This window comes from Archocentrus centrarchus, chromosome 23, assembly GCF_007364275.1.
Source record: "Archocentrus centrarchus isolate MPI-CPG fArcCen1 chromosome 23, fArcCen1, whole genome shotgun sequence".
Lineage (NCBI taxonomy): Eukaryota > Metazoa > Chordata > Actinopteri > Cichliformes > Cichlidae > Archocentrus > Archocentrus centrarchus.
In genome coordinates this window covers 18,083,928-18,110,520 of record NC_044368.1, presented here as the reverse complement: position 1 = coordinate 18,110,520, position 26,593 = coordinate 18,083,928, and the positions used below count along the sequence as shown (strand labels likewise).

The 26,593-nt window shown below is 41.4% G+C and overlaps 1 protein-coding gene across 6 annotated transcripts in view; it reads left to right on the top strand.

Annotated features, from left to right (window-relative positions):
- celsr1a (cadherin EGF LAG seven-pass G-type receptor 1a) overlaps window positions 1-26,593 on the top strand; it is an 87,140-nt gene that overhangs the window by 10,886 nt on the left and 49,661 nt on the right. For all 6 annotated transcript variants that reach the window (XM_030720276.1, XM_030720275.1, XM_030720271.1 and 3 more), the window contains exons 2-3: window positions 25,803-26,158; window positions 26,237-26,525. In XM_030720276.1, the coding sequence (XP_030576136.1) occupies window positions 25,803-26,158; window positions 26,237-26,525 (645 nt within the window). The remainder of the gene's footprint in view (window positions 1-25,802; window positions 26,159-26,236; window positions 26,526-26,593) is intronic.

Here is a 26,593-nt window from a genome sequence, read left to right as displayed (position 1 = left end):
TGTTACTGTAGATGATAACAGTATTTCAAGAAGTGAGACTGGCTGCCTTCACCTGTGTGCTACACATAAGAAAGAAATGTTTTCCAGATTTCATGTGGAAAACAGCTCATGCTTCTTAAAGTCACCATGATGAAAGTCAGTGTTAATGGCTGCAGAGAATTTGCCATCAAACCTTAACTTGGCTTCACACGTCACACACAAAAACACCCATCTATTTTTTAAAAGCTTGGGAAGAAGGAAAAGTGATAAGATATCTTTATTGTCATTGCACAATATAATGAAATTTTGTTGGAACCATTCTCCAGGTGCCGAAATAATAAATGCAAGATAGAAATCAGAAATATAAATAAAATAAAATAAGTAAGGATCTGGTATTTACAGTGAGCAGAGATAGTATGATGCAATATTTACAATAAGTGGCAGTATAAATGGCAATAAAAGGTTTATTTACAACTGAGTGCAGTGTGCTTAAGTGGTGCAGTGGATATCTGTTGGGTTTGATATGGAAAAGTAGACAGATTTGATACATGTACTCCACCTCCCCTGTTCTGCCCTTCACCATTACTTTTTCCAAGAAATGTAACCTTAGCCATTGCTAAGGAACATTTTTTGATACCTGTGTAATGTCCTATGTGTAGTACCTTTGGCTGTGATCGTCACAGCTATTAAGACTTGGCGTCGGCGCTGACAATGCAGGTATTAGGATGAAATGTCAAACGGCTTAAATGGATTGAGTTCATAGGCGCAAACAGACCAATATCTGTTCAGCGTTAAAGGGCTGTTGCTTAATCCAAAGCTAAACTAAAACATGCCCTTCTGCAGAAACACTGTCCAAAAAGATGTCCTAAAGGGGACCAACTTAGATTTCACTGCATTTAATAAAAGCAAATTAATTTCAAGAAGATATTCCAAAGTGTTTGATGGAATGAATGCCAGGTTTCAGTAGAAATCCCCTTTGCATTAGAGTTGGCTGATAACGTTTCTCTTAGCAGCTTTCCTGAAAACTGATATCTCTCTGTAATTACCCTCTCGTAGAAAAACCTCGTTGATTGGGGCTTTAACACTGATCCTCTGTGAGTGTTGTTGTTGGACTCCACAGAAGGACTTCATGCCAGATTGTGTTCACAGAGGTGTCAGTTTTAGTCATTTCCCCTTCAGCCAAGGAAGGAGCTGGTGACAGGTGTAATCTTGACAGTTATTAACTTGTGTGTGCAAACTTGTTGATGCATGCTTGCTTCTCATATTGTTGTCTTTTTTTTTTTGTCTTACTGGGTGTCAGCACTTGATTTTCCCAAAATGTTGTATTTTCATGAAATCCCTACATGTATTTTTCATAAACTATAGTTGGTATGGGTGCATTTGTGGTTTCTTTTCAACTTAAATCTGTGCTGAAGTGGCTGGCAGCAAAATCCACAGCCATGTTCACAGTCTAATTCCAATCAAATGTCAGATACTTCCATCATTTTCCAGTATGTTTAGAACTTCACCAGATAGCAGGACGCTGACCATTTCTAATTCTCATTTCTATAATTTTGATCATAAGGGCTTTGATCCTTTCACTGCTCATACCGAGGCTGCTTTAGCTGCTTTACCTTTGTTAGCTTCTTTAAAATGTCCATGCTCAGCTGGGTGAGGGTGTACTTAAATGTCTGATTTTTTGTGGTGGCCTCCTCACGGTTGACTTTGACAAACTTTGAGTCTTCACTTACAGTGAAGCGGTTCCACACTAATGACATGTTTGTGTGCAGTTGAGACTCTATTTACCTGCATCACTGTGGATGTGTTTGGCATGCATAAAATGAACCTGCCTGTAATCGTACATTTTGACAGGCTGATTAGTCAGTCACCAGAACAGGCCGAGTCCCCAGCCTGTCGATCGGTGTGTCTCTAGATATCATGGTAAGCCTCAATTATACTTTCAGTATACGAAAGTTCACTTGGGTCCGCTAACGTCCAAGTGATGTAAATTTTGTCATGAGATGGTGAGCGTGAGGATCCGTGTGGATGTTAATATGCCCGCCTCTTTTTTTTTGTGACTGTGCAGAACTTCTCTGCAGAGTATTTATGTTACAGTGCACCAACTATGCACCCCCAGGCAGCAGACCTCCAGTAGACTTCAAAGAAATATAACAGGAACGAGTTCTCGGCCGTCGGGTCTCCAGCTGTCTGTGTCCATGTCCGCAATTGAGTGTAAATCAGGTTTACGGTGTACTAGATGACCTGTCTGAAGGACACTATAGTCACTTCAACATATTAATGAATCCAGAGTTTCTGAAAATTTGGTTAAATATATAGCATGCATAAAAAAAACACCCTCTTTAGATTTAGATCTTGCTCCCAGGCACTTCAGTGGCCTGAGTGTTTACTGTCATGAAGGGATTTGAACCCTGATCCGGAGCGAAATCTGTCGCTACAGCGCTGTCATCATTGGTGTCAGCTTACAACCTCCTGGCAAACTTTGTTCTGCTCTGACAGTGACTGTCTTGTCAAGTTAAGAAGAAAAAAAAAGGATTGTGGTTAAACAGGGACACTTTAACACCTACCCATAAAGAGAACAGAATCTAGATGTGTGAGCTTACACGTATTCAAATCAAGCAGATGTTTATTTGTGATTGCACACGGAGCAATCCAGAGTACCTTATATTTTAATACAGCGTAGTGGAGGCGGAGTTTGTAAATCATGCACCACACCCTCGGTCACACTTGGCACCTACAGGCGGAGCAGCTTAGGCATCTGCAACAATTTCAAAGGAACTGACTAAGACGTGTGGATTGAAGCTTTGTATGTTTTCTCCAGCCCTCCAGGCCTCATCTTTTAACAGGAGGCTAGAGATACAGATACATAGATGAAGACAGAGGGAGCTGCGAGGTATAATGGGTTTCCTTTGCCTTTTTATAGAGTATCAGGATGCTCCTTTGAACTGAGGCATCCTCCTGTTACATTTTGGATAGTGTGACTCTTGCACATACTCAACTGTAAACTGTAAACGGTACTGCTTTGGACTTTGGAGCGGCTGACCTCCTCCCCTGGAGTGTTTTAGGCCATGTTTCATACAAAGATCTCCTCCACTTTTTATTTGGTGCACAAAAAGTGCCTCACCTTCCCAAAATGTCTTCAGTTACACATGTATCAAAGTAAAAGCCATTTTATCCTTCAGGGAGAGCACATCACATTATCCATAAAAAGAGTTTCAAGTCAATATTTTTGTACAGTTTCTCATATTAGGTGATTTCATTCTTATCAATAATGTGTGTTAAACCCATTGAAGTCACTTTTTCCTACTCTTAGTTCTAGTCTCCGACCTGTTTTTATCACTGATAATTGATATATATTTCAGACAAAAGGGAACTGCTAGGCTAGGATTTGGTTAATAATAATAATACATAATAATAATTCATTTTATTTTATAGGTACCTTTCTGACACTCAAGGTCACTGAGCAGTCAGCAAACAAACACTGTAACATAAACAAAAATAATAACAGTGATATGATGAATTTTAGACACAATATGCTAATTTAAACAGTTTTTGAGATGGGTTGTGAATATGGGAAGAGAGTGGGTGTTCTGGAGGGAGGGAGTTCCAGAAGTGAGGAGCAGAGTGGCTGAAAGTTCAGGATCCCATGGTGGTCAGATGCGCTGGTGGGACAGTGAGGTGAATGACTGAGGAGGACCTGAGGGAGTGAGTGGGTGTGCTGATATGAAGAAGTTCAGTCAGATATGGAGGAGCGAGGTTGCTGAGGTATCGGAGTCATGTCAGTAACACCTTACTTAGATATTTGCATTCTTTCCAAGCTGGTCTGCTGGGTAATGTCGAGAAAAGTTCAGTTCAGCAGCAATACATGTATGAAAACAGCTCGATGTTTAGCGGCACTCCTGACACCTCTGTTACGAAGCAGAACCAGAAAACCACAATGCCTCTCTCTATCCCCCTTCATCCCATGTGATGTTTAAAAATGACCTGCGTGCTGCTTTCTACCTTCAGCCCCTAATCAAATTACAGCTTGGGTTACAGTGAAGGGCTTGTGTGTGTGTACATCAAGTTTATACTAAGAATCAGCTCCTAGTCATTAGAGTCGCCATTAGGGGATATCTCAGATTGTAAGAGATAAAAAGTGTAAAGCACTAACTTCTGTAGCCTCACTGCTCTGTGATTGCTCCATCCCATCTCTTCTGAGCCTTCTGTGCAAAGTGTAACGCTCTGCAGCAGAGCAGGATATTGGCCAGTGCTACTTACACTAGTGCCTTAGGCCTTTCGTTGACTCCTAACCCTCCAAAAAATGCTGTTAGTGAGAGATGCACTCAGTGTCTGATCACAGGCACTAATGACAGTACACCGACTGAGCACTTAGCCTGCACTCTGCTCAGGATCTTCTAAAACACTGCCAGGATTGATTTCCAAGTCTATAATGTAGCCATCGTCTCTTAATAGACATCATTATGGAACTTTAATGATTGTAGATGCAGCCAAGCTGAAGCAGTTTTGAGATACAGCTATGAAGGTCCTTCCCTCCATTTTCTTAACTGCTTCCAACTTGGAAGTGGGGTTAGAGTCTTTCCCAGCTAACACTGAGCACCAAGCAGGGTGCATCCTGGACTCGTTGCCTGCACATCACAGAGATCAGATGTGAAATTGTACCTCATGTTAAGCATTTGTCAGTGAATGCTGTCCAGTCAGTCATAAAACAGAGTTGCCAATCAAGCTTAGCCTCTGGTTTGTGTCTGCTTTCTGTCTGGCTGTAAAATTACCCGATGAAGCAGCGCGGGCTCAAAGTTCTTGACCTCTGCTTATTGTCATTTGACCTTTGGCCCGCTGAACAAAGTGCAAGTCTTAGATTGTAGCAGCTGTGGGCTCAGTGGCTCTGAATAGTTGTGTTATCTGAGTAAATCTCCACTTGCTGCAGGGTCATGCGGACTGTCACTCTACCTTACGTTCTGTGTGTCTCAGATAATGTCAGTCTTTCTGGAAAATGACACAAGCTCTCTCCACATACTCTCTATTCTCAGCTTCTGTTTGTGTGTTTGTGAATGATTCAGAGCCTTCTCTGTGCTAAATGCTAGTATTTTCCCATGCAAACAACACTCCTATTGATTCAGTATATAACCACAGCCATGTGCAATACTTAGACACTTAATTGTTTTCTCAATCGTAAGATAAATACTTATTGTCATACATCATTGCAGCTCACAGATGATGTGCTTGTGGATTAGAAATTTAAATTCCAACCTCAGGAAAACAGTTAATGGTTAGACCCAAACAATAATTTACACTTCAGAGTAATGATTTACAGGCTTGGGTCCAGGTGTTTGAGGAAATACAGCTTTGTGTTGTTTTCTAACTAAACTGTTCAGCATAAAGGTGGCAAAGCCAAGAAGATAGCAAATTCACATTTTAGTCTGAACTAACCACGCCCAGAGCTTCAGGGAAAACAAGAGTTCACAAAACTTTGTGTTCATTTGCATCTTCCTGTTCGCAGCCGTGTTCTCATCCACCTTTTCTTTGTCCGTCTGCTGAGCTGCACTCTTGCTGCTTAGGTTAAACATCTCAGAAGTGTGGGTTTGCATGTTTCTTTAAATGCTGCTTGCTTTTCTTCCTTTTCTACGCATAGTCCCAGGACACCAGGAGCATTGTGTTGTAGGTGTGAGGTGTTTGTCTCACTGTGTTAAGAGTCACACGGGTTATAATGGAATCGCAAATCAAGACATTTGAATAGGGACTGAATGGAAGCCTTTTTCAGTTTTCCTCTGCAGGATTCTTGGGTCATTTCAATTTATAACACCTAGACCACGACTAGAATGAAATAATAAATAAATTACAGGATTGTCACTATTCTGAGCTTGTTTATTGGTCTTGTTGCTAACAACACAAATCTTCAGTTGCGTTTGTCGCCCTGTGATTTGAGTTGTGGGAAAAAATAGGTCTGCATAGGTTTTAGCATCGATGTAACTGTATCTCTATAACAGTGCAGGAAAATGTGTTTATTTGACTGAGGTATGCAAAAGTTCCACCGTCATGAGTTTGGCGTCACTGAATTGCAGTGAGCAAACTTCAAGGGATGGATTGAACATTTTGGTGCCAGTTTGCAATTCCCATCCATTTTTAATATATATTAAGCAGTTATACAGCCACAGGTACACAGGAGGCCATTTGAGTACATGGTGTGTTATCATGCTGGAAGCAGCCATCGGGAGATGGGTACACTGTGGTCATAAAGGGATGGACGTGGTTAACAACAATCCTCAGTTGGCACTAAGGGGCTCAAAGTGTGCGCAGAAAATATCCCCCGCACCATTACACCACCAGCAGCAGCCTGAGCTGTCGATATAAGGCAGGATGGAGCCATGCTTTCATGTTTCATGTTCAGAGTCTTGACCATGTTACTGCCATGTGATTAGAACGAGTGGCTGAACAGGTGTACACTGTGTATACACAAGCAGTGTGTTAAAGATATGTTTAAAAACGACATCATTATTAACATAATTAACAGCAGTGGATTTCACGAACCAGTTAGGGCCACGTGACTCTGCACCACTGTCTGTTTAGCTCTTATACGTACTCTGACACGTGCTGCAGACTCTGGGGAGAGTGGAGTCAAAGTCACTCTGCTCGATAAATTATATGATGGCACCATTTTGAACTACCGCAATTATCTAATATGTTCTTAAAAAAGTTTTTATTTTGCTGCATATTGGAGAACATATGCTGATGCTGATACCTGTACTGGTCAGACTCTAGTCCTCAACCATAAATCTGACACCACATATGTGTTACAGAGCGGAGGGAAGGATAGTCAGGGGCCCAAACAGAAGCTCTTCTCAGTTCATCCATGTGTGTGATGTGAGGAATGAGCTGGTTTGGTTACAGAGTCTACTGGTTACAGTTTCCTTACTGGGGGTCCAACAGCTGTCTCTCAATGCCTGGCATACTGCTGTTCACTGTCACGTCCAGACACATCCATCACTGTTCCAGTACTCACACAGAGAGGAGCAGTCCACTCCCACTAACAGTCGAGATGGGTCAGAACGTGTGTAAAATCTGTTTTGCAGATGACGCAAAATAGATTCAAAAAAGTTTCTTTATTGAGTAAAAAAATTAATGAACAGATGAAAATAAAATCAGTTCAAGTAATACCTTTAGGTTTTTCATTCATAAAGTGTGCATGGGATTGCTTTGTATGCTCAGCAGCAGTTACAATTTAATTGCTGTTCATCTTTTAATGAGATACTGTACATAAAGCTTTAAAAAATCTGGCTGTTGATGATTCATGACTCTGGCTTCATCCGTTGGCTTGCTAAGTATCCAAGCTTTTCTCATTGTTAAGCTCTTTAAGAAATACGCAGATTTTCTGTGAGCTGTGTTGCTTTGTGCGTGTATTTGCTCGGCGAGGTGTGTTTTAAGGTCAGCAAAGGCATGTTGAAACAAACAGCATTTTCCGTCGCACACCTTTCCCACACGTTCTGTGCACAAACACACACAAGGACCATCTGTATCTTTATGATGTCTGAACTCCCAAATGATCTATAGTGTACGCTCTGAGGACAGACTGATGTGACTCAAGGCTCATCAGTCTTGTCAGATGGTATCCATAAAATATGAGAGAACAGTGCTGTGGTTAGTTGTGGTTTTGCTTTAGGGTGAAGTTGGTTTAGTGATGATCATAATTTGCCACACACACACACACACACACACACACACACACACACACACACACACACACACACACACACACACACACACACACACACACACACACACTACAGTCTTGTATCCACGTCTGTACCTTTTCTTCAGTCGGTGGGGTCCAAAAGGCTGCAGGGCTGATAAAGTGGAAATGACCTGTTATTACTAAAGTGATGACAGAAGCTGTGGGCTGGTATCACACACTGGCATACCTCTGGATTTGCGTAAGCAGAGCTGTCATATATTGCACGCCACTGCTCTGTCTTTTTGCACCATTTATCCTCAATCAGTAATTCCCTTTATCTCTCACATTGTGCCTGTTTAGCACATCCAGTGCAAGTGCTATAGAGTATATAAGTGCTAAGTGCTGTATGGAGTATAAGTCTATACGCCATTATGGATTATAAGCGCTTTGAGTGCTCATACTGAGTAGAAAAGCGCTATATAAGAACTAGTCCATTTACCATCTTCATTATGCAAATTCTGTGTGTGGGTTGTGAATGTTTACATCAGCTATAGATTCTTCCTGCTTTTTCTTGATGCTTGGCTTGGAAAGCTTGGTTTACCCCCTCATGTTTGCATGCTCTTTTTAACCTGTTAACTGGCCGCACCAAAATCACCAAAAACGCCTGAAAAAGCATACCCAAAGTAAATCAGCTGCTGTTCTTGAACTCTTTGCATTACATGCAAAAGCTTGGTCTCTTTGTGAAGATGACAAGCTATATTTTTCATTTTTGCAGTCAAAAATGCTTTAACTGTAATTAGTATGTAGCTATTAAGTTTGGAACACAGAAAAGTTAGACAATTTTTTTTTACCTCGCTTAGATTTTTCATGTTTATTTTTATGTAACTACACACTAAGTGTTGAAGGTATGGACTGGAAAATAAAATGAAACTGTAGAATGAAGTCTTGAGAAAGAAGTCCAGTATTAGTAGACTTCCAAGGATCTCCCCAGACCACTTAGACTTTAATGAGGCACAGGTTGTCTGCATCAAGGAGCAGAGGGCAGGTGTTTGCAGACAGGTAAGGCAGTATGAGATAGCTGATGTGAAAAGTAATACAAGAAGATTTCTACTCTTTTGCCTCCCCCACCATTTGGCATATATAGCAAATACTCTTGCATTCTGTGGTTACATTAATAACCATCACCAGCTAAATGGCTTTGTTGTAACCAGTGTGGATGACTGCAGACCACAAAAGTCTTCTCAGTGAGATCTAAACACATACTGGCTGAATATACAAAAACACATGCACTATTTCTACAACTGTGCAAAGGCAGCTTCATTCTCACTTTTTCTGTGAGAAACTGTGGTTTTTCCATCTTGATTAAACATGTTGTTAACTGAGTTAGTGCAGGATCAGCAGACAGTGCATACACTCGCTGACTGCTTTGTGTTTTATCCAGAGTCATAGTTTGGATGTCTTTCACAGGCTGTTTAGTAATCTCAGCATTCCAGCCTTTACCACAGGAATGACTTCACCTGTAAGTCAAACCAAGAAACATCCTCATAATTTGACTGTGTGTGTGCGTGTGTGTGTGTGCGCGCGCATGCAGTCATCCTCATCTGCATACATGCGGTATGTTTTCAGGAAATGTGTACACACGTGGACACTTCTGCAGATATAATTGTGCAAATTGCTCCAAAGAAACAATGGAGACGCCTGATAAAATGTTCCTGCCCCCCTCCTGTTCAATCAGCATGTTTACACACACACACACACACACACACACACACACACACACACACACACACACACACACACACACACACACACACACACACACAGAGAACCAGAAAACCCCAGGGTCCTGAGTGTTATTACAGTGCTCACACTCCTCCTTTACCTACAACCCATTCCTCACTCTGTTTGAAAGCATTAAAACATGTCATAGCACAACCCCCAAACTTCAATAACACTCACTTCTTCAAGAGTGATGATGTTGTGCATTTGACTGAGGTACAGTGCTGAGACAGTAATTCTTAGGACTATTAAAATTTGTCTCTTTGGGGGTCGGCTAAATGGCTGTGTGATGTTGGGGCGTGTCCCCGCAAGCTCAGTCAAAGTCATAATTTACTGTTTCTATGAGAGGAGGAAGGGGCTGAGAGTAGCACAGTAAAGAGGGAGAGAGGGATACTGGCTTAAATGTGGTTATTAGTTTGTTTAGCATTGCCTTAAGGTTTTGGATGAATGACAGAATGAAAAATGAGAAAAGGGGGGAAAGAAGGAAATGAAAGGTTTTTATGTTTGTTTTTTAATTGTACTGAATTTGAGGACAGCCGGTCATGCTTTAAGACCTTACACGTGCCAATTTCCAGTCATTGAGTGCATTAGGATTTAACTACATACATAGACTGTAAATATGATGGATAGTATTTACAGGGCGTTGCCATTCAATGGTTTGAGGACTACTGTCTCCATATTGCTTTTTTGGAGCCAAAAGGGACCATATATGGATCAGAGAGTGGATGGGAGAGTAAAAGCTGAGCTGATATCTATCAGACAGCTAGCAACTATTAGTCGGTGTTAGTAACCTTAATACGAATCAGACAGGTGAGTTATATAAAAGTCTTCCCCATGTGCAGTTTCATGGAGAGATAAATTAGCTACAGAGACCTAAAATGTTTTTTATACCAGCTTATAAACATGCTAAATTCTGCTGTAAAGTTGGCCATTTCAACATGCGACTCTTTGAGGATTGGCTCGCCAGCCTCAAGTGGCCATTTATGGAACTGCAGTTTTTGGCACATTTCCACCCAAGCCACACCCTAGTGTTATTCAGCCGTGATAATAGCAGACGTAGGTGAAATAAAGAATTAATTATATGCCATTCCTACTTTTGTTATACCGCCTAATGCAGTAACTGTGTGGATATGTAAGGTAAGGAGATGCTCAACAGGTAAGCTGACAGAAACTAATACCTCTCACTACCACCCCTTCTTTCTTTCCTGAAGCTGACTCATTATCACACACTGTTCTTGTCATGCATGTCACCCAGCACAATACAGTGACATCTCAGTGACCCTGTGGTTGGAGAAGAGAAGGGGAGGGAGGAGAAAGAAAGAAGCTAAGAGGAGAAAAAGGATACAGGGTGAGGGGATGTGAGTTCTGGCTGTGATGAGAGTTGAAGTGAAGAGAGTGAAATGCAGTAAAGTAAGAATAGGGAGGAGGGAAGAGAGAAGGAGGAGATTAGGGGGGCAATCTCCATTTTTCTACCCGTACATTCCCTCTTTTACTGACTTCAAAGAAACTCCTGGTGAGAAGGAATTATTCCACTCCGCTCAACCGTGCCACTTTGTTACACCGCTATTTTCTCCCTGCTAGTCTTCTCCCTCTGCAGCCCCCATCGCAGCTGCATTTGCTTATCGTTTCCACAGAGAACAGTCTTGTAAATGTGATGTTAAGAGCTCCATTCAAAAGCTTTTAATGGTTCTATACTACTACTATCATAGATACTACATTGTTTCTTGTTTCTTTCTGGTCATGGGAGCAAAGATTTCCACTCCAAAAACTAACATGATGAAGGCCCAAACCAGTAAAACCCACTATGAGCCCATAAAACCATAACAATAAAGATCGCTCATGCAACATAAACAAATATCACCTAAGCTACCTTCCACAATCTTTTCCTTTAATCCAGGAAAGAGAGTGAGTAAGATGTCACAGATGTGGCTCGGATAGGTGGCAGAACGGGGCCGGGGCCGGGGCCGGGGGGGGGGGGGGGGGGGGGGGGGGGGGGGTGATAGAAACATCAAGAGATCAGCTGGCAGCCAGCAGCTCCAGGTGGGCCGACTGAGTCCAAGCAGCACTGAGACATCTGCTTCTGTTTCAGTACTGTTTCGGACTGCTGGGGACTAACTGATAAACTGGACACATGAATGAATCAGTTAATTTGACTGCTTCACTTTCTGCCTGGCTGACATTTAAACACTGAATAGCTTCATGAATGACTCATTGATTGAACACGTGTTTGGCTGGGTGACCAACTGGCTAGCAGCAACTAACAGCTGATATGCTACATATGTTGCTACTGTGGGTCAATCAGGGCAGTTGGCCAAACATTTGGTGTTTCTTTGTCCAGGAAGCTAGCAATGAGTGCTTTTTTCAGTTGCGTTTTATTTCGTACATGCATTGTGTCCTGAAGGGAAACGCCACCCTACTCTTAATTAAAAACTACAATATGGAGAGGTAATTGCGTTATGTAATGAACTAAGTGACTGTTACTAAAAATATAACTATAAGTGGCATAAAAGTAGGATCTCTTAAAGGTTTTAAGGACCACCAGTCTCGGTTCGATTTTTGCTGAGAACCTCTCAAAGGTCACGCCTCAGTCTGTAAGAGAAGGTGATGGTTCAGCATTTGTAGTGCAGTCTTCTGATAATTGTTAGCTTTCACTCTTCCTCTGTCAGCATCAAAGTTCTGCATAATACATTAACAATTTATGGGGTTTCTGTAGACTTCCTGAAGTTGACAGCAGGTCTGAAAGCAAGCCTCCAGGCTTCAAGCACTCAACATTTTTACCGTGGCTAATTAGGAATGAAAACTAACAATTATAGCAGTCTGCGTTTGTGAAAGTTATTTTATTTCTTCATGTTTGATTTGCTTTTTCCTGTCTTCATAGAGATGGCAGATAGAAAATAAGGAATGCCAGGTATTCTTTTTATGCTTTAACTAGCAGTCCTGCCACTTGCTTGGGGTGCAGTTAAAAAAAGGGGAGATGTGATTTTGCTTTGAACGGTTACACCAGTGCTGTCTGAAGAAACAAAAACTAGGCGAATAAGTAAGCTGTCAGGAATAAAGTACAACATGTGTGCAAACATCCCTTAAGTCTTAGTTTTAGCCTTTAAAATTATAACTGCGTCAAGGCATTTTCCCAGAAGAATGTCATTGTTTTGTGGGTTTTTCCCTTTCCTTTAGTGTAAAGTAGCTTTTTTGGTCCATGAAAAATGTCAAAGCTGTAAAGTCCCAAGTTCATGCCAAAGAGAGTTATACTTTCCACAGAAAACGGTGCTTCTGAACTGCATGATACTTCCCATTTATTGTCTTTTGTCTATTGCTTTTCTTCTGTGACTTTTCTGCATCATTATGTAGCACATTTGCATAATGTGCAGCTAGTTAGCTAGTCCTTCACACCCTCAAAACGAAAAGTGGACAGTTCTGTCTATGATCTCTGAAATGTTCTGAGCCAAGCACAAAAGTGAACACAAGAGACTTCAGGCACAACCGGCATCTGAAGAAAACAAGATCTTGTGACTTAGATTTATTTTCATGGAAATGTCCCCACAAAACTCAGAAAATTATTAGTATTAGCTTGCTGCACATCTAATATGACTAACACTACAGTTAGCGTATATGTCCACAGTGCTGCAATTCTAATGCTGAGGATCAATTCGAAATTGTGGAAACTTTAAGAACAATTTGAATCTGTTAAACAAGAATTTTAAAAGTTTAATGTGCTATTGGGGGGGGGGGGGCTCCTGTAGTTGAAAAACACTTCCCCTTGTATAGCAGTATATGGGAAAATGGTCTTCAGCTCCTTCACTCTGTGACTCCGATAAACACTTCCCCAATGACTATTAACTCTATCACTAGTTTCAGGTCATACTGAAAAAATCTTGAAGTTAATTTTATAATTTATGGTACTTATTAGTCTTAAAGGGCATCCTTTAAGATATGTTGGTCAGTAAAACAACCAATCAGAGCACAGTGGACTTTTCAGGTGAGATTTAAAGAGATGAGCTAAAATAAAGTGTTTGAGACAGAACGTGAGATGAGTAGGAAAGTGTGTATCGTACTATATGTGGAAAAAATGTTTTTGAACATTAAAGCAAGTTAACCTGTTTTAATGAAACAGAAAAGTGAGCATATTCTGGTCACCTCCAGGTTACAACTAACTTTAATTAGTTAAAGTTAGAATACACTATTTAAATGTGCATTCGGCATGGACTATTTATACACTGCATCAATAAATGTTTTTGGCCACTTGGACTGGGTTTTCTTTATCTATCATTGGAAACTTCTTTCAGGGGAACAGTTTTAGGTCTAGATGAGATCACTTTTACCCTTATTCTCCTTTTATTCTGGTAGCCTGTGTTTTTGTGGGTGGAGTTTGGCACAGGGCTCCTTTAATGCCAGCAGGGGTGGAGGGAGGATAGGGTACACAGCGGGCATTCAGCAGGTGCTGATGGGGGTATTCAGGGGTGTCGGAGGGGTCAGTGTCTCCCCAGCTTTGTCCTTGGGGCGATGACGAAACATAGTTACATTTATGCATTTGAACACACGCAGTCACACGCAAATGCCTCCGAGATTTGCACCAACTCTATTTAAACTGACACAAGTCTCTTGGTTTCCCTTGGCGACCCCCGTACACCCCGCCCCCATCTCTTTTTTTTTTCTTCTGAGCTTTGTGAAAAGAGCCAATCGTGCGTTGGCTGGTATCTAGGCACCCTATTTATCAGTAACCAGCACCAACAATAACTGTAACCCGACACCTCCTTGGAGAGAAAGAGATGGAGGAAAGCAGAAAGAGCTGGAATGACACAAAGAAAAGAAAAGTATGGAAAGAGATTAAAAACTTATCATTTCCAAAAAACAAACAAACAAAAAAAAAGATTCAGTTGGTGATTTTCTTATAATACCCTTTTTATTTCTTTGTTAGTTTAAGTCTTTGGTTATATTTTAAACTGTTCTTCTAAAAATACTTCAGCAGTTGAAATCTTAAAATTTTACACAAATAGCATTTGTAGTAAAACTGAATAAACATACAGATATGCAGGGTGACAGATGGGATAAGGGAGGGAAAGCAGCAACTAACGACAGAAGCGCACAGAAAGCCAGGATCTAGTGTCAGTGTAATAGATACGTGGGTCCTATTAGGCCATTCATGGCTGGGTAGCTCTTAAGAGAGCGGTGTTAGGAGGTTTTTGATCAGCGTGCACCTCCCACCAAACCAACTATTTGTCCACTGTCAGCTTATCAAATTGGGATCGGTGATAGAGAGTGCATGAGGGGAAGAGCAATATGTGTATGTAAATATGCATATGTGTGTGTGTGTGTGTGTGTGTGTGTGTGTGTGTGCTGGAGTGAATTTCTGAATGCTTTATTTTTTTTGCATTTATATGTGTGGAAAATTATAATTATATGGTTGCATTGGCAACTTCAAATGTAAGAGCACACGTTCGTGTGTGAGGATATTATGTGAGCAGAGCATGACCAACTGTTGAGGCTGTACTGCCCTGAGATTGTGCGTGTGTGTGTGTGTGTGTGTGTGTGTGTGTGTGTGTGTGTGTGTGTGTGTGTGTGTGTGTGTGTGTGTGTGTGTGTGTGTGTGTGTGTGTGCGTGCATTCCTGGTCATAGCTGAGTGATTCCCTCCAATGAAACAGAGAAAGGCCCATTTGACTCTTCACCTTGTCTGTGATCTGTTGAATAAGGACTTAGGAAAGATCTTATACTGCTCATACTAATCAGCTGCCACACACAGACTGAAAGGACTTTCACCATGGTGATACATCAGTGGGCACCAGCTATCCATAAAGGCTATTACTGGATTTGTGTGTGTTTGTGAGCATGTATCTCATATCCTACCTTACATATGAAAGGTGTTGCACTCAGTTACTGTGTCTTGCTTGATTTTTTGATGACAACAACCTACAATATTAGTACAAAAATCCAAATTGTAGGACTCACAGGAAGCATGCTGCACAGTTATGTGCAGCTTGACTTAGGTGTTGCTTTAAGTTCTGTACTGTCCCAAAGAAATGTTAGAGTCACTGCTCGTGGGCATTTTCAATTGAGAAAACTGAACTTTATGTGTGATGAATAATGACTAACAGGTAGAAGCAATATGAAAATTGGGCATTTTATGTAAATATTGAATAGTGCAGTTACTATTTCCATCAGTTCTTGTGTTTGCAGCTCAGTGTGAAACTGTCTGAAAATGTGTGCCCACTGATAAATAATCATTGTGTCTTTATTGCTATTTCACTTTTGACTTTGGCTGTTTACAGTAGTTCAGCTGTGCTTGAGCACCTATTAAAAACATGTTCTTTTCTATTGTAAAACAACCCTTTTACATCACTTTTTAATAAGGAACTGTTGCATGTAAATTACCTCGAGGTTAGTCTCGAATGTGCACTGAAGGGCGGTTGTTTTGTTGATCGATGGACAGCTTTCACATCAGCCCAAACACATAGAAATGACCAATTTTTTTTGAAGCAACTCAAAGAGGGCAAGTGATGAAAGCACATATTGTTTACTTCTCTTCACTTCCGAGCTCTGACAGGCCATAATTATGCTTATTCTAATTTTGACACAAAGTCAAGAACTACCCGCTGGAGTTTGGACTCACACCAGAGCATTAAATTGATGTGTTCTTTGCCTCAGTTGACGCAAGCTGTTTCTCCATACACCTCAGCATTTGCTTTAATTCTTAATAAGTGTTTTAAGATATCTTTTTTCATTTAATTTTCCATTTTTTCTAATTTAATGAAAAAAAAAAAAGTGCCACAAAAATCAAACATGTATAATTAATAAGTTTTGCATAGCAGTCAAATCCACCTGTGAAACCAGTTGCAGGTCTTCTGAGGTAACCGGATGGCAGTTAACCTCACTGAGAATTATTGACTGTTTTAATTAAAATTCACAAACAAACTGCAATTTTTAATTAAGCCTTCAATTAACTTGTTGCTTAGCTGTCAGAATAAGACAGAAAATAAGTTCCTGGATCATTTCTATGGGGTAAAACTTGGCCCATATCATTGCCTAAAGGGATTGTTCTGTTTTTTTCTTTAATTTGCTTTTGTATCATCTTGTGAAAACATAGCCAGACAGTGATTGGAAGCTGTAACCTTTGAACTTATAATAAGCAGAAATGGGGGGCTTTAACTTGATTATCTGACTCAGAAGAGCGACAGACTTGGGAAAGGAGAAAGAAAGCAGACACAACTAAAATCCCAAAATCCCAGAGTGCTGTAGTGGAACAGCAAAGTGGATTTAAAGGGCTTTAAATTCAATTATAAAAACAGCGCTGCACGAGAGAGATTTGATAGTTCTTTTGATTGCCTACACATTTGTAGCGCTAATGTTGTGTGATAGTGCACTCTCAAGCCTGTGCCTCCTCTAACATGATGTTGTGCAACACAACTGCTGTTAGGCTCTCTTAAATGTTATAATTGAGTGTGTGTGATCCAGGCAAAGTAAGCACCGCATGACACCCGCCTAATTTAGAAGATGGCTATATTTGTTTTCTCAAAATCTTCCCTCCTCTTTTTTACTTCCCATCTTCCCATTTCTACCTATCTCGAGGGTATTCTCAAACGAACACCAGAATGTGATTTTAATCGCTACCAGGTAACAATTGTATCACTAAAAACCTTGTCACAACAACAAACCTGATGCCTTTTCTTCCTCCATCTGTGCTTTCAATTTCATGTCCATATCTGCACTGCACCAATCGAGGTCTTTCTGATATCCGGTGATTAATTACAATTTTTTTGGCAGTAGCCTAGCAAGCGATGAGCTAACAAGCGTACTAATACCAGTCAACCCTCAGGCACTAAATCAAACCAGCCGTTCATTTGGGCTCATTTTCATTGTCTAGCCTCCCTATCTGGGCTTGTTTAGTATTGTCTGGGAAGGAACAGTGCTTCTATTCTTTTCACCCCTTCTCTCCCAGGGATCCTAAATGGGACATAGATATTCTAGCCGGGTGGGTTCTTGGCCTGGCACTCGATGCCCCTGAGTGCTCTGCTTAAGTACTGCCACTAAGGGCACTTGTATAGAGCTTGTGAAAGTCCATTCTGATTAAAGGTGAAGGTGGAGGGGTAGTTGATACAGCAGTGGGAGCTTCTGAACTCCCTTATGTGCCAAGTCAAAGGTTTTAGTCAGGGAGCGTTTCCCCCACTGTCCAACAGAGTTTTTATGACTTAATGCTGGGCTCAGACTACTACTACCATAGTTCCACATAGCTACACTCATAGCCTGGTTGCTCTTGCTTTGTCTTGTTCAGAGTTGTACACAGCTGAAAGGTAGGAAAAACCGCAACAGCGCTCACATTGGTCAAACTCACGAACTGATGAAACCGGCATGAAAGACTTGAAAAAAAAAAAAAAATTCTAATATATTAGTCTTTGTGTCGGGATACTGTAAGCCTTCTCAGATCCAGCATTGGATATCAGCTATATGACACACTATACGAGATAAAACTATGAACCTTCGGATACGATGCCCGTTTTTGTTCCCAACCCCATCTGTGTCTCTGATGCCTGTGGCTTCTCACAAAAAGTATTTGACACCCTCCACTCGACTCCACGTTATACTGTCCCAAAACAGCACCAAATCAGAATTTCTGAGCATTTTTCCCTGTTTTTTTTTTTCTTTTAACATAGTCTGAAACTAGCAGAAACAAATGCTCCAGTTTACAAAGAGGGCCAAAACTGAGAGAAGCTGTAGCTGGTGCTGTTATGCATTTTAAATTGTTCTTTTGATACTGATTCTTGAGCAGAGATGGTGTAAGCAGGGTTGTCAGCATACTAGAATTTCAAACTCAATACCGATAGCCATTATATTATTATAGATATTATTATTTGTATCAATTTGTATCCTTTTTTTTATTCAGTACACAAGGTGCATACAGTACCTATGGTACAAGGGGGAAAAGTACTAATTTTGGTACAGAAAAGTACTGTAAATATTGGTTCTGGTGAAATCCCTGGTTGTAAGCTGTCGTACATTGGCATTATGTGAAGTAGATTGCCTAAAGCAGAGTCCAGAGTTGCCTGCAGTGGGATATTTACCTCAATTGATAAGGTTGGGTTAATTTGCTGATATTGCTGTCCATATTGTGATGAGTCTTTTGTGTAGTGTATTTAGTTTTTGCGTGAAATACATGTGTTGACAAAAATGAAGCAGTTAGTGGAAACTTAATGACTTCAACTAAGAATACTTTTTATACAGTCATCAAGAAAACAAAGTAGCAGCACATCACTGATGTAAAGGAAAGGCGCTGTCACTGGAACCAAAAGAGAATGCCTGGATTTTACCCACAAACTATTCTATGAAACTGGTAGGCAGCTTGAGGGAAGCAGGCTCTCTAATGTGAGCTGTACATTTGTGCCGTGGGACCCAGAAGTTCAGTCAGTCTCTCTGACATCCCACCTGTTTGTCTCCTGTTTGATTTGTTCAGTCACTGATCCTGGTTCAGTCAGTGTGTCTGCGTGTAATCCCACCTGTTCTCCGGCTGTGGCCAGGATGTTATCTTTCTGACAGCCTGAGCGCACACCCATCCACCCAACACCCATACCTCACCAACGCTCCTTCCCTACTCCACCACTCAGTGCCGGGGTGAATGGAGTCTATTGTGTGCGTTCTGCCTTTTTCTGGGTCTGTGAAAACTCAGTGATTATAAATTATAGAGATGTAATCCTATTTGTATGGTTACTGCAGCTACAGAAGGATGGGAGGTGGTTTGTTTAACACCCTGAGAGCTGCAGGTGCTGTGGGGAAATTAGACTGCAACAGCTGAGTGTTTATGTGGATGAGGCTTGATGATGCATGGTCACACATGCACACACAGTTTGCAGCCCCGTCACTGCAGTTAATCAGCTTCCCTTTCAAAAACTGCATGTGAAATAACACAGTATATTACTGTCTTCCTCCCTTCTTCTCACTGTCTCTCTGTCCAGAGCTTCTCTCCTCTTTCCCTCCCTTTTTACCCCTGTCTGGCTGATCGTTGTCAGCTTTATCTCCACGTGTCTGAGTGTGCAAAACTTACTCTCTCTGTCTGTGGCACTTTGATCAAATGGGCATACCTGAGAAAAAATATGGCTGACAGATTATGGCAGGGGATGAGAGGGGCTTTCGCTGAGTGCTTCCAGATATGAGTGAAAACACTCAAAGTCATGAGCAGGGCGAGTGGCTGCACATAGAAGCTCCATAGTGCTGAAGGGGGGAGCTGTGAAAAGTTGCTGTGAGTACTGTGATAGTGAGGCATGCTTGGCTACAGTTGAACTTGTGCAAACTTTTGTGTTCTTCCTCTAGAAATCATTTTGTCAGAGTGGGTTCAAACTGCAAGTTGTTTTTAGATGTCAGGGGGAAAAAAAACTGTTGGACTCTGACCATACATATTTTTTTTTTTCTTAGAACCAGTAAATTATTCTTTCATTCTGTGTCTGTTAACCTGCTGCTCATGGCTGCATTCCTGTAGTTAATCATTAACCCCTGGTTTACCCATGTTTGCATTTGAAATCACCACTTTGTCATGGTTAAATATTTAACACATATTTTATGATGGGAAATATTAGGGATGGGGGGGAATTGATGCAGCATAATACTGCAATATTTACGTGGCAATATTGTATCGATACAGGGACATCAAATATCGATATTTTATAAAATAAATTAAAATACTCTGGGATGAACAAGAGGACTCATCTGATTCATCACCATCCTGTGATAACGTTAGCCGAGCAAACTTACATTAAATCGGCTCAACTTAAATCTATTCGCACTGGACACACTTAGCTTGACAAAGCAACCTCCTAATTCTCAGCCACATGAGCAAAAATAAACCAACAACCTTCTCGCATCTACAGAAAAATCTGTGTGTACCTAGTTATTCTATTTAATTTTTTTTACATTCTGTGACCAATCACAACACAGCTTGAGAGTGTTGCACACACACACACAACTACTTTTGACTGCAAGGCAGTTGCACAGGTTGCCTAATAGGAGGCAACCTTTCTGCAAACAGATGCAGACTGACTTGGACTGACTGCAATCACTCTCAGAGAGGTTGACAAAGATTCACAAATAGCTATTTAATTTATAAACGCAACATTGTTTATATAATTTATATTGGCAACATGTTGCTGTTGGTCTGACTGAGTCTTTTTTCAGTGAGCACAACCGAAGGGGACTCGACTCAAATGGCTCAACTCAACAGGAAGGTTGCTGAGCGCAAATGTAATAGTTAAATGTGAATTTCTGTTAAATGTGAATTTATGTCTATGTCAGCAACAGACACATGATTTATCACAGTTAATTACTTTATTATCAGAAACAGATTCCATTTAATTGCCAACTTGACCCCATTCAGTCGCAGACTTATAGCAGATTCACTGTTTTATGGCAACATATATGGCAGGTTTTAGTGGCAGTGTTGGTATGCTTGACAGTTTCATTTTGCAGCAGAATTTGCTCACAACCACTTAGTGACCAAAAGGAAGAAAAAAAAATGCATTTCCTTTCTTCTCCATAATATTCTGATTGATACTTCTTGCTTTGTTAGAGACTGTCTGCCTGGACCACTGCAGTATGAGGAAACAATATCAACATTTATTTGTCCACACTTCATTTTTTGCCATCATACTGCAGCCAGCTTTGATAGCAATGCTGCTTCAGCCTTATTTGCTGGGTCTGCTTGGATACTTTCTGCTGCTTTTGAAACACAGGATGTGACTAGGACTAATGAAGTTGTCAACTTAGTTCATTTCCAGTTTGAGAGTCACAATCTTACTGTGCTGCATGGGCACTTCTCCTTCATTTCCTGCTCTCACTAATGCCCCTTTTCCACTTATCTTTTTATTTCTGCTAGGCTGGCTTTATACCTTTTGATTGATGATGCTTTGATTGAGCTAAACTAAGTAAAGTTTCGGAGGGTGTTTTCCCTCCACATTCAGCATGCAGGATGTCTCTAAGTGTGTTTGCAGGCTGCTGATATTTGTGCTGATGTTGGCTCCAGTTGCTGTGACAAAAAAGCAGAGAGGAAAGGAGATGAGTCTTGACGTCTTGCTGGAGTCTGAACAGAACGGTTGCAGATATTGTTGAGGGAAAGGCTTCTTTCAAGGAAAACTAAAATGTTTTAATGGCGCATAAAGAGCGGGATGAGAGGATGAGCAAAAAGAGGAGAAAGATCAGCTCAGAGCAGCTGAAAGTTATTGTTCTGGGCAGTGTTTCCTGTAAATGGGTTGGAAAAAGAAGGGAAAAGAATAGCAAAAAGAAAAGAGAGGGAGGAATGTTGCCAGCTTGCCTTATTCAAAGAGTCCCTGTGTTAGATCAACTCTGAAGTCAACCTTAGTGTTTGTTTGCCCCTCCTGATAGGCTGAAGGTGTCCAGGTGTGTCCAAGAAGGAGGGGCTATTGTTTGAATTTCAACCCAGTGATTGGCTGTAAGCCAGTGAGGTTACAGGCTTTGTACTGGTTCAAATATGTGAAACTTTACTTCTAAAGCAGAGGCAGAGGAGGGGAAAAAGGAAAAACTGAAGGAAAAAGTAGCTGAGTCTGCAATAAAAAGAAAATTTTCTCTATCCACCACCACCCACCACCCCCCACCCCCATTCCCCCCACCCCCAGTCCCCTTACAGGTTTCCGGCTTTTATAGTAGCAGCCCTCCCATGTGGTTGTGACATTTTAAGCTCTCAATTGGTATTCACCTAAGTCATAAATAAATATAAATGTCAGCAGGATGGAGTTATCTTCAGACAGAAGAAGTATTTCCACTTTGGGTATTAAACTAACGCCTTTTGTGGATTTTTGTGTGGAAAAAGAAGAAAACCTACAGCTGGAAGCATAGCTAAAAAGTAAAGACGAATAAAACAGTGCTCTAATGTTAGAGAACAACGCATACACTAGTTTTTTTCTGGTGGGTTTGTCACCACTGTGAAACCTGCCACAGATACAAATGTCTTGTGTGTTTTCTGTTGTTTTACTGCCCCACCCCACCCCCCACCCCATTCTGACTAAACACCAACGTTGGTTTTTACACTGTGGAGGGGGTTACCACCAGAGTTGAAAAACTGACCTCATGAGGACAGGTTCAAACTGTAAGCCTTGATAGTGCTACAGTATTATTAAGTTACTCCATGATGTAAACTAAACTGAAAGTGAAGCTACTGTTGCAGCAGGACCACATGTGTCTACAGCTCGACAACCGTAGGCTTTGCCTTTGCGCATACATCTTGTTTGTGTGTTTGCACACGCAGTGATCGTCACAGTGGCAGCTGGCCACAATGTGTGTCAGCGGTCTGGGTTCGATACGACAACGCTAACCACAAACATAGAGAGTGTATGTGTGAGAGACAGTGAGAATGATGTGGTCAGGGAAGCACGCTTGACGGCTGATCGACACACTTTTATTAGCTTTTCATGTGTACACATCTGTGCATAAGTGTGTGGTCACTTGTCCTCATACACAAACACAAGTGTGTCACCGAGGTGGTTTGCCTGACAGCTCATTAAGCAGGTCTTATCACCTCTGCAGCCCTCAACACCTGCTATGCATGTGTGGCCCATTGATGAGGCTCTTATCTTTTGGCTACTTCTAATCTGTGTTTTTCATTTTATTGTTGCAATAAGGCTTGTAGCAGTGAGTCATAATGTGGCCCATGATCATTACTGGAGTTAGCTGATCAAACAGTGCAGATTATTGCCAGCTAATTAAGATAAGGGAATGTGTATATAATACATAGGGCCCAGCAGCACAGCTTTCATGCTGCCGGCTTGTTTTTAATCTAAGGGTTGTCTGTTAAAATGCTCCGCTGACCCGTCGACACCTGTATGTGAATGTGTGTGGTGGAATACTTGCGCACAATGTTTTTTTTCCCATGGCGTCTGCTGCTTGTGACACACCCTTTCCACAGTCCAGCCCATCCTCTGCATGTGTGTGATCCCGTGCTAGCAGCTGGTGGGCTCTATAAATAGCCCCAGTTGGGATGTCTCTGGAAAAAGAAAGGAAACAAACAACTATCTTGTAAAACTGTTAAAAGACTAAAATATTTGTTCTTGCATTAATTCTTGGTTCGAAAAATAATTTATATGATGTTGCCTTCATAATCCAGGCAGCATTGTCACCCTGTGTAGCTCATGATAGGTGCTGCGTGGGTGCGTAGCCAATGAGATTTCAATTGGATGTCTTTTTCTGCCTCATAAATTCTATTTCACAATTTTCCATGATCTTTTCTGTCACGGTCCGTCATTTTTGGATCCAGCGCCAGGCTCCCACAGTGCTCTCCATCCTGCTGTTCAGATGCCCCCCCACACTCTAGGAAGCTAATAATTTGCAAAGCTCCGCCTGTATCCGAATGCCAAAATAGCCCTTTATGATTTGAAGTTGTGTGTCAGACTGCAACAGATTTGCAGTTTTAGTGCAGAACAATTTGCCTGTCTGGTATAATGTTTTGGCTTGGCACTGATTGTGTGCAAAACATCAAGCAATCAAAGTAGAATTTCACTTCCTAAAACACGACTTTATATATATATTTATCTCTGTTTTATTGCATCCGTGCAGGATATGTGTATTCAAGCATACCAGGTGATGGATTTCTCACAGCAAGTGGGAAAACATTGTATTCTTTGTATTCCTAGTGACACACTGAGAAACGGGTGCTGAAAGCTTTAGAGAAATAAACAGTGGTTAGCAGCTATTCAGTCTCTTAGTGCTGTGTTGAATGAGGACCTCCATTCCAGCATATTAAAGCAGTCCGATATAAAGCAGCTGCTGTATGATTTCACTGCCTTGCAGAGTGACATTAATGTGTGTCTGCATTTGTATGTTTGCTTTTGTCCGTACCACCCATGATTTTCTTACGTTCCCTGGAGTCCTGCCCCAGCTGTATCTTTGCTGCTTTCAAGTAACTGACCCCCATGTTGCTTCCCATTGTGAGTTATTCATCGATGTGTGGTTGGAATTGACCTCCAGTCTGGTTAGCAGGAATCCAGAACCCGGTTGTCCACACCCTGCTCTGACTGATTGTGCATCTTCATGTGTGTGAGATAAGTTTAAGTTCCTGAGAAGTGACCTCATCCAAGTTTGAGTGACAGGGCACCTGTGGTCGGACCTCACCATGACCCCGATCTCACACATGACGCACTCATGTGCTCAGTGTGGTGCAAGCAAAGCTGCGCAATCTGACCCATCTCCGTTCGCAGCTTCAACAGTATTATCCCCGCCCCACCGCAAATTTCATGTGGCCCTAACACCTGTTGTCAGCTGTATTTCACTCAGGCCTGTAGCCTTCTGTTTCCCTCCATAGGCACCAGAGCTTACAGTTCTACAAGAATTAGGTATGACTAATTACTCCAAGTCGAGGCTTGAATCAGATTGTGTCTACACCAACTTGAAAATACTTAATTCAATCTAGCAGCAAGTGTTACACAATAAACAAGTCAAGCAGTACACTACAGCAGCATAGAGAGTGTCTGACATTTGGGAGTGGGTCCAGCCAGTGTACAATTGAAACGTACTGTACTGTGGCTCCCAGGCACTATAAACAGCTTTTAATATTAGAAATTATGCATTCTGCTTTTCATTTTTTCATTATTATATTCATTTTCAACTACACATTAGCTGGCTAACTATTGCTAATAAAGTCTGCTGTGGATTTTTGTCATGTTAGCTGGTGAAAAATGTCATACCTGCTTTTCTGTTGTTTAGAAACGTACGCTAAAATGTAAGTGGAAAATCTGATTTTGGCTCTTTGAGAAATATTATGAAGTTAGTTTTCTTTCAGATGATGGCTAATTAGCAAGCTAACTATTGCTAATAAAGTCTTGCTAGCAATGGTTAATGATTTAGCTAACAAAAAGTAAAATACCTGATTTTGTCTTCCTGTTCTTCAAAATTTCAGTTGTCATTAAGCTATTGAGTTTTTGGCTTTTTTTAATGAGCATTTTTAATTTCAGATAAAAGTTGTGGGATGAGTTTTTAGAGTTCTTGAAGACAGTCTGGAGATGGCAGAGATAATAGGCATGTCTTCTTGAGTTTTCCTGACAGAAATGTGAATAAATACAGAGTTTTCTGGGGAGCTAAAAATTTCCATGTAATTATTTTTTTGCCTTACAACTGTTTGATGTGCATTTCTTCTGTTTTGGTAACACTGTATCTCAGAAAGCCAGGATTTGAGCAAGCCTCAAGTCTAAGGATGCAAAACTTGGCTGGTGTCCTTGGATGTCTGTCTGTAAATTTGCTTGTCATTGCACTTTTGTATGAATCTAACTCACTGCTTGTTGTACATGAAGGCTCTTTATTTCAAAATGTTACATTTGATTCTTTGAACTTGTTGCCTTCTACTGTCATCCCGAGCTCTCCATAAGTAAACACAAAATATCTGCCTTCTCCTTTTTCCAGATGGTATCCATCGTGTTGTTGCCCTCTGCACGCTGCGTGTCACTGTCATCACTGATGACATGCTGACAAACAGCATCACAGTGCGTCTGGAGAACATGTCCCAGGAGCGTTTTCTTTCTCCCTTGCTCAGCCTCTTTCTTGAGGGGGTGGCAGATGTGCTTTCCACCAAACGGGAAGCAGTGTTTGTGTTCAACATACAAAACGATACCGACGTTCAAGGCTCCATCCTCAACGTGACCTTTTCGGCACTGCAGCCCGGAGGCGCCCCCGGTAAAGGCATGTTCTTCCCTTCTGAGGAGCTGCAGGAGCAGATCTACCTCCACAGGACTCGGCTCAGGCTCATATCCACTCAGGAGGTAACTCACAGCTCTGAGGTCAGAAACATCTGAAGGAAGAAACGAATTAATGTAACTTAAATTCCTCATTCTCTTCAGGTGTTGCCATTTGACGATAACATCTGCCTGCGAGAGCCCTGCGAGAACTATATGAAGTGTGTATCAGTGCTGAAGTTTGACAGCTCCCCTCCCTTTATCGCCTCTGACACGGTTCTGTTTCGGCCCATCCACCCCGTCAATGGGCTGCGCTGCCGTTGCCCAGTTGGTTTCACCGGGGAATACTGTGAGACCGAGATCGACCTCTGCTATTCAGGGCCCTGCAAGAACAACGGGAGGTGCCGTAGCAGAGAGGGCGGATACACCTGCGAGTGCCTGGAGGACTTCACAGGTGAGTTAGCTTCCTGGTTAAAAAAAAAAAAAAACATTAAAAAGACGTATTAGGTCATTCAGAGTTTG